Source organism: Arvicola amphibius, chromosome X (genome assembly GCF_903992535.2).
Source record: "Arvicola amphibius chromosome X, mArvAmp1.2, whole genome shotgun sequence".
Classification (NCBI taxonomy): Eukaryota; Metazoa; Chordata; class Mammalia; order Rodentia; family Cricetidae; genus Arvicola; species Arvicola amphibius.
The window spans coordinates 27,431,744-27,450,090 of record NC_052065.1 but is presented as its reverse complement, the minus strand read 5'-3'; the positions used below and the strand labels follow the sequence as shown (position 1 = coordinate 27,450,090).

The 18,347-nt window shown below is 38.9% G+C and overlaps 1 protein-coding gene across 4 annotated transcripts in view; it reads left to right on the top strand.

Moving 5' to 3' along the window:
• The window catches only part of Cask (calcium/calmodulin dependent serine protein kinase), a 331,839-nt gene that overhangs the window by 271,325 nt on the left and 42,167 nt on the right, over positions 1-18,347 (top strand). For all 4 annotated transcript variants that reach the window (XM_038316597.2, XM_038316596.2, XM_038316595.2 and 1 more), the window contains exons 12-14: positions 6,845-6,922; positions 9,275-9,355; positions 17,079-17,267. In XM_038316597.2, coding sequence (XP_038172525.1) covers positions 6,845-6,922; positions 9,275-9,355; positions 17,079-17,267 — 348 coding nt within the window. The remainder of the gene's footprint in view (positions 1-6,844; positions 6,923-9,274; positions 9,356-17,078; positions 17,268-18,347) is intronic.

Here is an 18,347-nt window from a genome sequence, read left to right as displayed (position 1 = left end):
GAAGCAGGTGGATCTCTGTGAGTTCAAGGCCAGCCTGGTCCACAGTGCCAGGACAGACTCCAAAGCTACAGAGAAACTCTGTCTCAAAAAACCAAAAGAGAGAGAAAAAGAGAGCGAGGGAGGGAGGAAGAAGGAAGACACACCCTGGTGGTATTGATTTTTTTTTTATAAATCATGGACTCATGGTAATACATAATCATTCTTAAATGTTTAAGATATTTTTCTTGGAGTTTATAGATTCATAGCCTAATTTTTTGAAAATTTCATTTCAGCTTTTGCAGTTTTGTTCAGACCTGTATGGACTGTCTTTGCGTTATCTCATGTTCAATGATGCTAAGGCTGTGTGGCCCCATCATGCTGCTGTGGCACTATCTCATGTTTAATGATGCCATTGGTCTTGGAAAGGCTCTTTCATTTTTGGTTTTGTTTATATTTAAGAGATGGGGTTTTCCAGATCTCCTCTCTTCAAGCCTCCTGGGTAGGTGTTTATGCTGAAGATCTTAAGTTGGTATGTTAGCCTGAGCAGGAAAACAAGAGTTTAGATCTCAGAACTGTTTCTTCAATTTACAACCTAAAAAATCATCTTCAACGTGATAACTGCTTGCCAGTTCCCTGTATTTTAGTACTAAATCACTACCTTTGCTAACATTTTTCTGGATTTCAAATGTATTGTAAGTGAGAAAAACCCTTTTGCCTCTCACTTCTCAGTTCACTAAGGTGTGATATTGGAACTTGGTTCCTGTTCACCCAGCTTCTTCACAGATGATTCACAGAAATTATGAAGGAAGTTCCTAATAAGGTAGTCTGTTTCTTATCTCACCGCTGTTATTTCATGCAACTTTGCTCGTGCTCTTATTATCTGTCTTGCTAGGATTGCGAGCATTTCATTATTTTGTGCCTATGACGAACTTGAATTCTCTTTCAACAGGAAGTTGCTTCAGTGTCTTTAAAGTAAGCAGTTGCTAATGAACTTCACTCTTCTCTGCAGCTCTACAAGCCCATTTGTTGTTTGGTCCATGCTTACAGTCTTGTAAAAGTTATAATCATGATGGGCGGTGGCGGTGCACACCTTTAATCCCAGCACTCAAGAGGCAGAGGCAGGCGGGCCTCTGTGAATTTGAGGTCAGCCTGATCTATAGAGATAGTTCCAGGATAGCCAAGGATACAGAGAGAAACCCTGCCTTGAAAAAAAATAAGTTATAATCTTGTCTTAAGTGGTTTATATCATTGTTCTTTGATGTTTTTTCTGTGGGGGGAGCAAATGGCTTATACAACCCAGGGAGAGTTAGTTCATAGCATCTTTCCACTAATTCTAGTTTAAATAGTCAATGATAAATAAAACAATTTGCAATCACTTCTATTTGAAGATTACAAAATCAAAAGTAAGATGTAATAGAATATGAATTTAAAAAAGAAGCTTCATTTAATGCTTTGTAAGTAAATTAAAAGTGATATATTAATTGATTTCATCTTTCTATTGGAAAGTACATGCTCAGGAGATAGGAATCGAACATTACCACTGAGTTTATTCTGCTTTCTTTGAAACATCTACAGTGTAGAACACAGCTTGCCTATGGAACTGTGCCTACTCCCCTTGAGATAGAGGTGAAGTATGTCCATGTAGCTGTGTGGTCGTATCTGACCCAGTGCCAAAGACTGGCAAGGAACAGAACTGTCTGGAAGTGACACGGTTTGAGACAGCCAGTTTCCCTTGCAGCTGTTCACATTTCCTTGTTTTTGCCTTAATGCTATGTGTGTGGTTTGAAGATACATAGCTGAACTTGGGTAGCTAACTTCTTTAGAAAAAAAATGCAAACACTCATAGAGTTCTACATCCTTGTTTCCATCTAGAAATAATTTATTAACATCTTCTCATCCTCTAGGCTACCTGCTTCAGCATGCCAGTCTTATAAACATGCTTCATTATCTTTAGACTTAAGAAATACAAATCACAAAAAGAAATATATTTTGATGTTGCCAGACCACCTTGAATTTAAATTTCTAGGCAGAGGTTACAAGCTCTCACTCTCAAGCCAAATCCAGCCAACTCTTTGTTTGATAAATATTTTATTGAAACATAGCCATGACTGTTCATTGTTAGCAGCTGTCTTTACACAACACAATGACTTCAATAGTAGTGCCAGAGACCAGAGAGCCCCTAAAGCCTAAAAAGTTTCTTTTGGCCAGGATAAGATTAAGATCTTAACATGAGAAAACCTGTGATTGATTGGCTGATAACTTCCAAATCCTAGTTACTTTATTTTTCCATGGTCTATGAATAGTATTTTCTGCATTTTACCCCCTCCCAAGTATTACTAAGCATCTCCCTAGCATGGGTTGTTATTACTAAATTCCAGTATAATCCAAAGATAGCTGGTGTGAGACAAAAGCCACATACTCATTCTCCACTGCTCGTTATGTAACCCTACGTGCAGCATTTAACCTCACTAGACATTACTTTTCACTTCTGCATTGGTCAGCTTTTAGTTGCTATGACAAAATATTTGAAATAATCACCTTCAAAGGAAGAAAGATGTATTTTGGATCACAGTTTTAGAGGTTTTAGTCAGTTCTCCCTATTGCTTTTGGGCCTGTGGGAAGGCAATAAATAGATCATCGCAGAAGAGGCTGCCCACTTCGTGACATACAAGAAGGAAAGAGAAGGGAATGGAACACTAATAACTGCTTCAAAGGTACAGCCCCAGTGACCTAACTTCCACCTACTAGACCCCACTTCTTAAAGGTTCTACCACTTCCCACTAGTGCCACAAGCTGGCAAATAAGACTTCTTGTCTTATTTGATATTTATCCAAACTATGGCATTCTCTTCCAAATGAAGAAATAGAACTGTATCAGTATCTAAGATCTTCTCTATCTTAAAAACCTTGTTAAATAAGGCAGACTTGAAAGATTCAAAAAAGAATTAAATATGGCCAAAATGTGTTTAATATGGGAAATTTTTTAGTGTGCAAGCAGGATCAAATAGAAATTGTATCTGGTTCCTAAAGAAATCAACTGAAATAGGTATTTCTGCTGTGTTCATTTTTGTGGTACTCTACATTCTTTACAAATATGTATTCATAACTTCTATGTACAAGTTCAAATTTTTAATTTTTGAGGAAACAGTTATGAAACATATGCTGTGTCCTCTTATCTCTTATTGGAGAACTCAAGGGTCAAGGAGAAGAGAAAGAAGCCCTTACACAGCATGTTCTATAATCATGAACATCAGACAGCCACTTCCTTTTTGGTTGTTGATGCCCTTGATATGGCAGGCATCCCAGTGGTGATGTCCCGAGTTGCAAATGTGCAGCTTTAGCATTGTTGGCACAGCCTGAGCTAGCCTCAGAAGCACACTCTCGTCTCCTGCCCTGTGCTATTACCCATAACCCCTATTTCTGGGTCTTCTTGCTCTGCGCAGGCAATCCTCTTTTACAGCACTCGATCAGAATGACCTTGGGCAGGTTACCCTCTCAGGTGTTTATTTGACTCATAGGAAGTACACATTCTTACCTTAATATATACTGGGAGTTACCCCAGGTCAGCATAAAGGAAGCAGACACTAGTCACCTTTCACTGAAGACCTAAAATACCACGTGTTGAGCCTCCCCAAGGAGTCTCTGAACAAAGCTGCCCATCCTAGTGTGTCAATGTGGGCCAGTAAGTTGCTGCAACTCGGCTAGCTCTGGCTAAAGACCAATGCAAGAAGTTCTCCTGTTTGCCACTTGCAGTTCCTGCGCAAGCTTGTCTGGAGGGTCCCCGTACCCTTCACTTTACATCATGGAAGAACAGTTCTCAAGAAGGAGGAGAAGGGAAAATCAAATGTGTTCTTTCCTCAAGCTTGTGAGTCCTGCACGTCATGCTTCTGCCTCTGTAGGCAGAACAAGGCCTAGGCCAGCTGTGGAAGGAGCGCTGCCCGCCATGCAACAAGCCCTCCTCCACCAGCACTGGCAGCTTCCTAGGAGGCTTGGCGCCACAGACCTCCTGCTGCCTTTAGTTTGGAGTTCTAAAGCGCGCGCGCGCGCGTGTGTGTGTGTGTGTGTGTGTGTGTGTGTGTGTGTGTGTGTGCGCGTGCGTGCGCGCACGCATATGTATGGTTCTCAGTCACCCAAGCAGTGTCAGGTATGGGTTCCGTCTCGTGGAGGGGGCAATTAGAATGACTACTATTACTCAAAAGTTAGTACTAGCTGAGCGGTGGTGACGCACACCTTTAATCCCAGCACTTGGGAGGCAGAGGCAGGAGGATCTCTGTGAGTTCTAGGCTAACCTGGTCTACAGAGCAAGTTCCAGGACAGGCTCCAAAGCTACACAGAGAAACCCTGTCTCGGGGGAAAAAAAAACCTACAAGCCCACAGAGCATATGAAAGCATCTCTAGTAGGTCTGGAGTGAGGCTCAAGAATGTCTTCTAGGGACCAGATAAAAGTCTTCAAGACACTATACTAACATGTAGTTTTTAGATGTTAGCAGAGTTAAAGTCTTGAGTGCTGTGCCTAGCACCATTTTTTTTTCCTAAAAGAAACAGCACTGACACAAGAACTAAGGGACTCTACTGGGCTTAGTGAGACCAGGTTAAAAATCAAATCTCCAGGTTCAGAAATTTGGGAAGGGTGGTGTTTGCTGCTCTGTGAGTAAAAGTAGGTATGCATTTATTAATTGTGTAAATAGAAAGCAATTCTAATCATATCTGAAAGCGTTGGAAGTCATGTCAGCAATAGTCTTTGATTGCGAAAACGTTAAAGCTGTTTTAGATAAAGAATTTGCAGCATGAACAGTGTAAAAGTAACAGGGCAATCAACCTACAAGGCCTTGAATTAAATTTGTTATTCTTTTAAATGGCCTTGAGGTTTTCTTGTTATTATTATTATTCATTTAAGTTATTTAAACTTTAGTTATTAATACTTTGACATCATGGATAGCCAAGCATCTTTTTAAGATTACACTTCTATTTGTGTGTGTGTGTGCGCGCGCACGTGTGTCGTGTACATACACTCATGCCACAGTACAAGTGTGAAAGTCAGAGAACAACTTGTAGGAGTTTGTTCTCTCCTTCCACCATGCAGACTCTAGGGATCAAACTCAAATCACAGGCTTGGTGGTAAACACCTTTGCCACCTAAGCCATTTTGCTGGCCCACTAAATGTCTGTGTTGTTGTGGTGATGGTTGTTGTTTTGCTTTTTGAAACAGAGTCTCTCATGTAGCTCTAACTGTCCAGGAACTCAATATGTAGATATACCTGGCTGGTCTAAAACTCAAAGAGATAATCTGCCTCTGCCTCATTAGTGCTGAGATCAAAGGTATATACCACCATTCCCAGAACCACTAAATGTATTTTTTTAATTATATTTTATTTGGGGAGTTATGAGAATGTGCTCGTGTGGGTTTCAGAGGACATCCTGAGACGGTTCTCTCCCTCTACCATATGAGTCCTGGGAATCAAGTTCATGTTGACATACTTGGCATTGACAGGCTCGGAACTGTGATACATGCCTTTAATCCTAATACTCAGGAGGCAGAGGCAGGCAGAACCCTCTGAATTCAAAAACAATTGGATAGCTACAAGTAAGAGGTCAGAACTACATGGCGAGTTCCAGACCAGCCAGGACTACATAGTGAGACCCTGCATGTATATATGTCTGTTTAAAAAAAGTACATTTTTTCATTCCAGATTTTAGTTGGCAATCACTAGAGATGTAAACCTTAAGAAGACAGAGACCATCCACATATATTCTCCAAGGATTTGACCACCAGCATACCACCACTGCCCTAAAATGTTTTAAGTAGAGTAGCATTTTACTTTTCTGCTTAAACTATTTATTCAGTCTTCAATTCAGCAGTACTTTCTTAATTAACGGCATCACAAAATGGCCCCTCCTCTATTTTCACTTTCTCTTGATCATTTTTTAATACCTTATTAGGAATTTTTAATGTATGGTATGGCCTAAATATTTACAAGTTATAAAGATTTTTCTGGCATCTAACTATAATATGAAGAATGTTTACAGTCAGTATTTCACCTCTGGACTAACATTGGTATGCAGAGAAAAGTTGGGGGAGGGACAAACCAATCCCCAAATGTCAGGCTGTTTTAGAGGAGCTAGGAAATAGAAGCCATCAGACTAGCCAAGGCCACTTTAACTTTTTACTTTTCAGAGCACACTGTTCATTGTGGGCCATTCTGTTTGGGTAAAACTAGCATTTTAATTGTACTTCTAAACTGCAGAATATTTTGTCTGACAAATTAAATTAACCTTCTTTAGCAAGTTGATGCTTGATTCTTTCATGTTTGTGTGAGGGAATGTAAATTTATTCAGAACTGTTTCAGGCCTGTCACACTCTGAATTTGCAAAGTCAAAAGAGACCAAGTTTCTGTCCCTGACTCCCTGCTGAAGGCTCCAGCACTGATTCTGGTATTGACCATCCCTAGTAAAACAAGAAAAACCTCTATGAGAACATTCCTTCCTAGAAGGAGTTGGTTTGCCCTTTCCCAAGATCTAGGTTTCTGTGAAAATTCTTTTAGACTCTTCTTGGCCGGAAACTGTTCTTTCATTTTACTCCATAGTCACATTAGTGAATGTTGCTTCTGTCTGGAAGGAAATCCTGGGATTGCTGCTATACTGACAAATGTTAATTGCTCTCTTTAAAAGTATTTACTTTAAAAAGATAAGCATGAAACTCATATTCTGACAAGTTCCCTTGAATGATTAACAATTGCAAAGAAGACCCAGTGACGTCATCTCCCTGACTTTTTAAGAGGAAAGCATTGTTGAAATAATAAACAGAAAGCTGTAAACTGTAGCAAAACGTGATGGATATTGACTGGATTTTCTTCTTTGCTTTTTTAGCTGTATGACAAAATTAACACAAAGTCTTCACCACAAATCAGGAATCCTCCAAGTGATGCAGTACAGAGAGCCAAAGAGGTAAGCGACATCTTTTTCTCAAAGTATTTAGTGTTGTCACGTTTGCTGCCTTTAGTAAAGAGGCGCACTCATTAGGATTGCAGTTTGACTCATACTCAGATTCCGATTGCTAAATTTATCATTGAACATCCATGTAGGGAAGAAAAAAGTCTCAGCAACTGTAGTTCCCAGATTTCTCCTGGTTTTGCTGTGTAAATGAACATAGTAATGTACTCTTTTCTTTTTTGATGTTATTTTACTGACCTGGTAGGAATAGACATGCTTTAAAAATGTGAGTTGCTTCTTTAATGTGGTACTATGTAGAGGTTAATTGACTTTTATATAACAATAAATATACCAAATTCAAAGAAGTCATTTTTATGCATCATCAACCCATAAAAGTATTTGCCACAAATTTTTTCATACTTGTTTATTATAGAAGCATGACTTTGCAGAAAGCTTGGAAAACAAAATTCACCCAGAATCCCACCACCCAAAAACAGTTTCTTCTATTTTGGTATCTTTTCATTTACATATAGACTTTGATCAAAATATGTTGGTTTGGATCTAATATGTAACAAGCATTTTATGCCTCTATTTGATCTTTATGAATATAACACAACGACTGTGTAATTTTTTTTCTTATTACTAGAATGATGTAGAAATTACCCCATTAGGAAATATTCTTTTTTAACTGTCTGATCTTTTAAAGTTTTATGCAAATAAACGCTTCCTTTTAAAAATATTTCTTACAAGGTGTGATTACTAAGTGAAAGCATTTTGAAGACATGATCCATTTTTAGCAGATTTTGTTTTGTTGAGACAGAATCTCCCCATATAGTCCAGTGTTAGGATGACAGGTGTGTGCCATCACAGCCAGCTTCCTAGCAGATGTGAAACATGACCTTTGATATATATAATTTATATGTGTGTGTGTGTGCTTACATAGTCACTGAGAAATTAGACCACGGTGAGTGCCAGGCCTATTTGCTTGATGAGAATAGGGTAAGAAAAAATGTCTTAATTTGCCCAGCAAGCGTTCTTTCATTCTTTGAAAGGAATTAACACTATCAGTCAGGAATCATGAGTCACTGAGCAATTTTATCAATACCTAAATAGATAGAAGCTGCGACACTCTGGGGACAAATCCTTTGTCCTAATTATACAGTTGAAGAATTTCCCCTAGCTTAGGAGATCACACCTCTGTAATTAAAATCATAAACCATGAAAGTGGCAGGGGAAAGAGAGTTTGTGCTTTCCCCTTGTTCCTGGAAGAGAAGCAGAATACACCAAAGAGAACTACTTTAATTTTAGTAAGCAATAGGAATTAGCTGCATAACCAACAATCATTAGCAGGGCATTTGAATAAGAAACACCAGTACAGGTGTGAGTGGTAGGGTGCTGAAATCTGAGACTAAGGCCATGTTAACCCCTTCCTGAAGTTCTGGCAGGTTGAGGCAGGAGAGTCATGCTAGTTGAAGGGCTTTACACCCACTAGTGTTGAGGCAATCCTAGATTGGATCCATGATTAGAATTCAGTTGAGTGCAATTGGCCAGCCCTCTGCAGTAACAGGTACCTGCTCAGAAAACCAAGGCACTGCTATGGGCTGCTAGACCTGGATTAAGGTGAACAGGTGAGCTCCCTTCCTGGGTGAAAGGGAGAGCCTTTTTAGAGCGGTTGATTTGTAATCAGCATTTTCACCAATGCAAACAAAATGCTATTGCCTGATTGGTGAGGAAAGTTCGAGTGCAAAACAAAAGCTGCTGAAGGTGTCTGAGTTGTTAACTTTGGTCTTGGGTTTGCTGGAATTTCGTCATAGGGACCATTGGCAGGAGCATTGTTTTCTCCATGTTGGAAGATAAGCATGGAGAACAGCATTACTCCCGCTAGGCTGCAAGGAAAATTACTTAAGTGTATTCATAATTATTCTACTTAATTGGCATTCTTTTGTACATTGTTTTCATTGAACCTCTGGTCATCTTTTTAAGGAACTAGTAGTGCTATTCAATTTTAAAGGCTGTTACTAACTTTCAGTACAAATTGATTTGGGGGGTAAATTTGAATTTTCTCATTAAGCTACGTAAGTTTTCTAAACCTGTAATAAGTACGTGTTATAAACTTCCCATTTTGTGTTTTAGTTTTTGTTGCCATTGTGTCGCAGCTGAGTATTGAAGGCAAACTATTGTTGCTTTTGTTTTATTTTAATACTATCAATATCTTTCTATTTTAATAACTTTAGCACTCAACAAATGTTTTCAAAGAAATTGTCTTTGCCACTAAAAAAACCCACTCATGGTTTTTAATTTAAAGGGGTTCCATGCTTTGTAAATTTCATATCATTTTGCACTAGTATGTTTCTTGTTTTTTTTTAGGTATTGGAAGAAATTTCATGTTACCCTGAGAATAATGACGCAAAGGAACTAAAGCGTATTTTAACACAACCTCATTTCATGGTAAGTAACACATCACTAGACCAAAACCATACTTTCACAGTTTTTAAAACTTTGATAAAATATTGCTAGTGTCATCAAATGTATTTTATCCTTATACAATCATGTCACCTACTATTGGGATAAATTCTGAGGAATGTGGTACTTGGCAATTTTGTCATTGTAAGAATATCATAGAGTGTTCTTACAAGAGCGTAGGTGATATAAGCTACTAATGTACACCAGGCTACACGCTGTATAGACATGTATATGCCATAGTTCTGGGAGGCTCTTAGAATCATAGTGAGCAAAGCAACATGAAATTTAACAAGCACAAGAGAAATGATGAAATCAAGAGACACATTAAACACAAGCATTTGTGGCTAGTACCAGGATAGCACAGCATGCATTTTTTACAGTAAACGTGTTGTTTCTTTGTTCTAGGTTTTGGTCTTGATTTATGTCTGACCTAGGATCTCACAAAGTAGCCCAGACTAGCCTCAAATTCAGGATCCTCCTGCTTTGCCCTCCCAAACGCTTAGATTATAACCAATGGGCTACCATGATTAAACATTTTTTCCAAGTAGAAGGAACACACTGTAAAATAATGATTAAAAAGTATAAGCTGGTAAATAACTAAGCCAGTAACATCATGGCTCTCTAGTCTGATTGTTCCATGGATAACTGTATATATTATTCTTTCATCTGACTGGCTGTGCAGCAGGCTTGTTTACACCAGCAACATGTAAGTAGGCATTATGCCATGAAGTCACTAGGCCCTAGGAATTTTTGGCTTCAATATAATCTTGTGTATGTAGTATACCATTGACTGAAATATCATTTTGTAGTTCGTGACTATAGTATCATACTAAGTATAATCCCAGGTAATAACAAATATTTTGATTTTGTTGTTTTTGTTGACCTTGCATGATAGTTGTAAAAGTGGCTCTTCAAGGACTATGCACACCTCAGATAAGGATCTGCTTCTTTACCAGTCTTCTGTCACTCACTGAAACTCTATGCTGCCTAAGCCACAAAGACCTATAATTGAGGGCGATTTTTTAATGAAAAACTGACTTTGGTTTTGTGTTATATTTATTTAGGGTAGCACATGTACCACAATGCATGTGGTCATGCATGAAGGTCAGAGAACAAGTTGAAGGAGTCTTCCTTCCACCCAGCGGTTCCAGGAATTAAACTCAGGGTGTCTTTGCTTTAGACAGCACAGAAGTCCTGCACATTTTTCATTTGTTTCTACAAAAAAAAATGGGAATAGCACCTGCATCTAGCCAGTTACTAGAAATGTGAAATAGCTAAGAAACTTTTTTTTGTAGAGAAGAGGTTCATAACTATCTACTGCAATTCAAAATCTGCAACCAAAAAAAGCTGCAATTCAAGAGTAGAATTGCAGCCGGGCGGTGGTGGCGCACCAAAAAAAAAAAAAAAGAAGAAGAATAGAATTGCAGGGGCTTGCAAGAAGGGGTTCTGTGGTTGAGAGTGCTTGCTGCTCTTCTGAAGGACTCAAGTTTAGTTTTCAACACCGACGTCAGGAAACTCCTAACTGCCGCCATACTCCAGCTCCAGGGGCTCTGACACCTTCTGACCTGCAAGGTCATCTACACAAAGGTATATACATACAGGCACAGCAAAAATAATACATATCTTTTTTTCTACCAAAAAAAAAAACCCCACACAATTACAGATCGTAATTCATGCTGAAAATAACCTTGTTCTTACTGCAACTATTTATTTTAAATGCTATTTTAAAGCCTTGAGAGCTTGTTTGGAGGTTCTAGCAGGGGACCAGTCCTCTCTTTGGGAAAGGTCATCCGGTCATCCTCTTTGACCGAGCGCACAGCTTCGGAAGAGACACACATGGAGCGGTGAGGAAGGGGACACCCGCCTAGGCAGCCAGATCAGCTGAATCAACCCTGGCAGTCAGTGGGGTGACAGATGTCCCAGCCAGATCACCCTCACATCCTAAATGCTTATTTCAAAATAATAGTTACAATATAGCTTGTATCATACCCATACCTGTGAGTTTTTAAATACATGCTATTTCATTGTATGTGTAATGTTTCTAAAACTTTGTAATATTTCTAAAACATTGTCCTTCGAAGTAACTATCTTGAAAGAAGCAATTTCATGTCCCCTACCTAATTTCTCTCTCTCTCTCTCTCTCTCTCTCTCTCTCTCTCTCTCTCTCTCTCTCTCTCTCTCTCTCTCTCTCTCTCATTTTTTTGTTTTTGTTTTTGGCCCTGCCTAATTTTTCTGAGCTTTACAGGCTAAACTCAAACACATCTCTGAGAGTGTTTAACTCCATTCTATTTGATTGTAGTGAATTAGAAATACAGTTCTATGTCTGGGTGAGCTTACTTTTACAGCCGAGATGTGTCATTATAGAACTCAGTTTGAATACCACCTTTGCTATCAAAGTCATTCCTAAATTACTCTAAATCCATGTTAACCTCTATTTGTCCACTTTCTACTCCTGTGTGTGCATTCTAATACATGCTGACCTGCTGAAGCAGGCCCTTTCCCTGCAGAATGAGCCTGGGCCGTTCTCCTATGTCTGTCCTAGGCTCAGCTTAGCTTTGTGAGTGTGATCTCATTTAAACATTGTTTTCCTCTATATCCCAAAGCAGGAAAATAAAAAGGTTCGGTGCCCTATTAGGGTCCTCACATTTGAATAATCAGAACAGGAGTGGATTGCCCTGGAGATTTATTATCTTGTTTCTAGATATTGCATATGTGGGGACCAGATTACAGTTCATTCCTCTCCAGACATCATGTCTTCTATGGGATAAGTATGGTTTGAGCTCTAAATTCAGGCAGGACTGAGGCTAAATTCCTTCCTTGCTGCTGTAAACTGGCTGTGAACTCAAGCTCAACTTCTCTTGATATGCTTACTGTACTTAGGCTGTTTTCTGCCTGACATGTGCTTAATACCTCGTCAGTGTTAGCTAGTAAGAACTAACAGTTTCCCCACAGTGTCTGTCATCTGCCCGTGTACAGACCTGACATTGTAAGCTCAGTAAAACACTGAGCACAATAGTAACTGGCCCATTTGCAAGTAGGTTCACCTCACCACTCACTGCTCTTTACGTGTAGTTTATTCCCCACAATTTTGAACACATCTGACTATAAATTCCTATATAACCTGAGCCCATTTCATAGAATTATTTTGGACCATTTCAGAGTAGTAAATCCTATTGGAGGTGAAGGAGATTAAATAAATAAATTAGCATATACCCAAATAAGACCTTTTTATAGGATAAGGTTTTTTCCAGAAATCATTAAAGCTCATACAGACCAATTAATTCCTCACAGCTTACCTACCTTTTAAGCCTTGATTTATTTTGCATTGCTGAACTTATAGAAAATGTGTGTGTGTGTGTGTGTTGTGTTTCCCTATCAGTAAACATTTTCAGAAATAAGAATTCCTCAAAATCTTTGAATACCTAGCACAGTGCTTATAAAACATCTTTATCCATTTATCAAACATCTAAGTGCCTACTGTGTTCCAGGTGCACTGTGCTAGCCACTAAGGATCTGGTAGTAAACAGGAAAAACATAGTTCCAACCCTCGTGGAATTTCCCATTTCAGTGAGGCTGCAGGCTAGAGGTAGGAACAGACTGGACATATCAAATAGCTTGGTCATTTTACACCGTGAGAATAACTCTGAAGAAAAGACCAGCGACAGAAGTAAAGTGTCAGCTATTCTATATCCATGGGGGAAGCTCTTCTGAAGGGTGAGCCAAGCTGAGACTTGTTACAGGAAGAGCTGACCCCCAAACATTCAAGCAGGAGGAAGAAGCAGAAGGAAGTTGTGTAGGTTCGAGGAGTACAACTAAGTCCGTTAAAATTGGATTTAGTAAAAGGGAAGAAAACTGATACAGAAATGCTTACAGAGCTTGGCAGAGGCCAGACCAAGCTCTTCCAGACCATAGTAAAGAGTCTAGGGTTTTCTCCTGGTTAAAGTAGGGATTGCACTGAGTGACTGCAAGCAAGAAACTATGATGCAATCCATGCTTTCAAGGCTGTTCCTGGACATAGTAACACATTCCTGTCATCCAGCACTTGATAGGCTGAGGTGGGAGAAACGCCGCCAGTCTGAGTCCAACCTGAGGTACATAGTGAGTATCAGGCCAGCCAAGGCTATAGAGCAAGACCCTGTCGCAAATGAAGGGGTGGAAAATTCTGGAGCTCACATGTTGTAAACGGACTGTAGGAGAGAGACCCACTAGAAGACACTGAAAGAAATGGTGGAGGCTCAGAGAAAAATGGGAATGGGGACAGGCTGCCCACCTGCGGCAGGTGGTAGAGAACAACAGGACTTGCTCATACTTGGAATGTAAAGTTGTGTGACTATCCTCATTAGTAGAAATTTCCTGTGAGACAGACACTTATTTAAAGTCACCCGCCTAGAAAATGGCCTTCCTAAGGTCCCCATCTTGCTGGCTCCAAAGCCCGACTCTTAAACAGCAGACTACTTGTAATGCTGATGAGCTGCCCTGGAGGCTCAAATTAAGCTTATTGGTAATTCTTGAAAAAGCAAACATGTGGATAATGTCACTTATAAGAAATAAAATTCTAAAATACATGTTACATAAGCTTTTAAGTACTAAAGTTTTCTGTCTTATATGTATTTTAATAATGATTTTTAAAAACCCTGGGCTTTTAAAAATAACAACAACTAGAAATAGAAATATTTTAATAAGTGTGATATTTTTGTTTTACCAAAGTTCCAGTATTCTTAGTATATTTGATATTTTGTACTTAATTTGCTCAGTTATCTGGACTTTGCTTTCTAATCATTATAACCGGAACATTTAACTTTCAGTTCAAACAGACAGTTTGAAAGTATTTGCAGTAACTTAAAGGAGAGAAAATAAAGGGAGCTAGTGGGATGGCCTGGCAGGTAAAGCCTGACAACCTGAATTCAATTCCTGGAACCCACATGGTGGAAGAAGAGAACCGACTCCTGCAGGCTGTCCTCTGACCTCCACATGCGTGCCATGGCAGGCATGGCAGGGGTGCATGTGTGCACCCAGAAGACAAATAGACAAATGTAAAATAATGGGAGAGAAAAATAGGATAAATTTAAACTCTGTATGGCAACCCAAACCTGCTGTCCAGCACTCAGGATGCCGAGTCCGAAAGGGTGAAAATACCAGGCCAAACTTTCTGTAGCAAAACTGTGTCTAGAAACTAACAAACCAGCAGCGATTTCAGCTTAGTGTAATTGTTCAGGCACACCCCAGAAGACATTTAAAGGAAAATAGTTTTGCTTTCGACTTTTACTTTACTGTATTTGTAACCAACTACAATAGGTAAACTTTTTTTTAATGTCTCTGTCCCATGAAAACCCAGGAAATGTGGAATGGAGAGTAAATGACTGGGAGCTGGATGAGTAGTTACCCAAAAGCCTCCGTTACCCAACCTGATGGATTCTTTTTTTAACCCTATTAAGCACTCTGTGCGTGTTTGCCTTTTCTGCTCGCATGTGACTTAAAGCTGGGGATTGAGTTTTATTTTGTGCCAGCAGTCATTAATAGCAGCAAAGTCTGCTAAATATCAAGTATGACCATATTTGGCAACGTAATTTAAACTTTTTAAAAATTCAGTTTGGTACTGCTTTATGATTGAAGACTCATTCTCCCTTATAAGTAATACATTAAATGCAAGTGCCTGTTTATATAACGTTAAAGGATGAATAGAAAACATCTACAAAAAGAGCATAAACATTTTATCCAATTCATGAGACTTCAAGGCTGACCTAACCCCATGAAAGTTTGCCTGTGTTTACCAGTCAAAGTATCGTGAGTCGTAAAAGATATCTCTATACTTGATATGATGAGCCTGACCTTAGCAGATGACTTTTTCTACTTGGCCCAGTCCTGATTTGGCCTCTACTCGAAATCTTAGCTTCTTTGGTGGCTTTGCTACAATTAGACCACAGAAAGAAGGATTTGCACAAATGGTCCAACCTCTACACTTGGTAGCTGTGGTTCTCGGGGCCCCTGAGGAGTTCTGCTCTAAAACTGGGTGTTGTCAGTGCCCTTTGGTAGCCCTCACCTAAGCCTGCAGTTGAGAACAGCAGCCTGGGATTGTGGCAGTACTGACCTTTTCCGTGAGAAATGGAATAACTGGATTACTCTGGGCACCTACTGATGACAACTCAGCACCATCTCCCTTCTGGTTTTAACACATCATTACCTTGTTTTTGCCTTGTATGCATGACTTTAAAATAGCTAAGTCATGGCTCTGATAAGCCTTTTAGGAAGTGATTTCAAATGCTGACATACTATTTAATTGCATTTCATTATCTGTACATATCTCATTACCACACATATTACAGATGGAAATCAAACTAAATTTAGAATTAGCGTACACACACTAATGGACGTATTAGTATATCTGTAGAAAGTTTCAAACAGACTAACAATAGTTACTTGTAAATTCTCTTTGATCTAAAATTTCTCATGCTTATTAAAAAGGGTTTATGATGGCACAAAGCAGGACGCTATCCTTTTGTAGAGAAACAAATGAGATTTATTATCAAAATTCACCAAGATGACATATAGATGTCAGTATAAAGAAATCATTTTTCTTTGTTAGTGAGTTTTGCAAAATAAATAAGTAATCATTTTCAACTTAGGGGAAGAGGTGTAGCTCAGTTGGTAGAGTGCTTGTCTAGAATTCACAAAGCCCTAGGTTACATCCCCACTACCACATGCACCGAGTATGGGGATGCACCCGTGTAGTTCTGAACCTTGGGAGATAGAAAGAGAAGGCCAAGGTCACCCTTTCCCACATAGTGAATTCAGGGCCGACCTGGAATACAGAAGACCCTGTCTCCAAAAAAAAAAAATTGTCATATTTATCCAAGAGCTCCAAAAACCAAAAGGACTCACACGGTGGAAGTAGAGAAGGGCTCCCACAAGTTGTCCTCTAAGCTCCACATGAACATCATAGCACGTGTGTACTCACACATGTGTGCACGCTCATACACAAATAGATAAACGTAAAAACATTTCACCTTTCAATTTTGAGTTTTTAGAAAATTGGTGTCTTAAGTACGTCTGTACAGTTTAATTTTATTTCCTAAACCATGTTATAAATTATGTTCGTCCTTTGGGCTGTATGAAGGTATTATGGTAGATATCGTTGATGTCACTGTATAATTGTCCATTCAGTTATATGAACCTGAAGCTATGGGTCCTCCTCGATCCTTGCTTCTTCCTCATTTCCATTATCAACATACTAGTAGGTGACACTGGTTTTATCCTTTCATTCATATCCAGTGTGGTAATTATTACATAATGTCTTTTAAATTTGATTTTTTTAAAGCCCCAGTGTGAATTTGCTGGTTATTTTTGTAAATGTTCTTCCTGCTAAATTATTTAAAATTTTAGTATTTCAGTTTTTATTTGAGCATGTGAGTTAGATACAGTTTCACAGCCTAACACCAGATGCTGTCTCTAACCCTGATAATTGATAGGCCCATCCAGTCATTGGTTTGTTCCCTTACTTGCTCACTCTATTTTTCAAAAGAAATCCATCTATCATGATAATTTGCCACAAAGAAATTGAGGTAGTTTAGAGGTATGGTTTGTTTTGAGTTACTGTAAATGAAAAAAAAAATACTTTTTGAGAAGAAGTGATATTGCCTATGTTTGTATAGCATATTTCTGCTAGAATGATACTCTAACTAATATTTTTCTTCTTTCATAAAAATGCCAGGCCTTACTTCAGACTCACGATGTAGTGGCACATGAAGTTTACAGTGATGAAGCGCTGAGGGTCACACCTCCCCCGACCTCTCCCTATTTAAATGGTGATTCTCCAGAAAGCGCTAACGGAGACATGGACATGGAGAATGTGACCAGAGTTCGGCTTGTACAGTTCCAGAAGAACACAGATGAACCAATGGTAAGTCGGAAAAACTTGAGTGACACTCAGCTCACTCAACCTGTACAGACTGCTACTCAGGCAGGAAGGGAAGAAGGGTGGAATGGATGGTTCTTAAGAAATCAGTTTCCTATAGAGGCTCGAAATAATAGTAGAACTGACATTAAATATTATATATTCAGTCTGCAAGTAAACAATATGTGAAACCCGAAAAATGTTTCATATTTAAAACGAAGATACTATTAAAATATTGTTAGACAGGTCATAATGGTACCCTACATATAGAGAAATTATGACTGTATTTAGTCTGCATATAATGGTTGAAGGGGGCTTTATACACCTACCAATTTTTCCTTTTAACAAGCTGTTTTCTGTTTAATGGGAATGAGCAGATACTGCTTCATTTATTAGACATACTGGCCATCACACCTCTACTGTAACAATTACTTTTCAGCTTTCCAAGAAGAGGTACATTACTCCAGAATGTAAAAAACAAAACCAAAAAAAAAAACCTCTCATATAGCAAAGAAAGAGGCAATTTGAAGAATTAACATTTTAACAGGTTGAGACCCACAGGTTGAGAACCACTGCTTCAAACCGTAAGCACCCGAGAGAAAAACACTTACCCAGACAACACGACTGGCTTTGGAGAGAAAACTTACTTGTATCGGACACAATTAACCATTTACAATTCATAAATATGTAGTCAACCTTCATTGTCTGTAGATTCCCTATCTGCAAATCTGCCTGTTCACGATGACATCTGAAATCTCCAGAGTCAATGTGCAGTGCTTTTCTGTTGTTGTTCACTTGTGGACACAACAAGGTGACAGAATTTCAAGTTGCCCCCTGTGTACACGATCAGCAGAAGTTGAGCAGGATGAGGCTGCGCCTTCCTGTCTCATATTTTAATTAATTAATTAATTAATTTAATAAGAATTCCAGTACTTTCCATATTTTTGCTCTCACCAAAATTTGAAGAAAAGTAATTCAGAAGACATTCAGAGACTTGAATGGTGTTGCTAAAATAAGATTTCTTCCATTTACATCAACCTGTTTATTCATTTTCCCCATGTTGAGGCATGCAGTTGGCAGAGAACT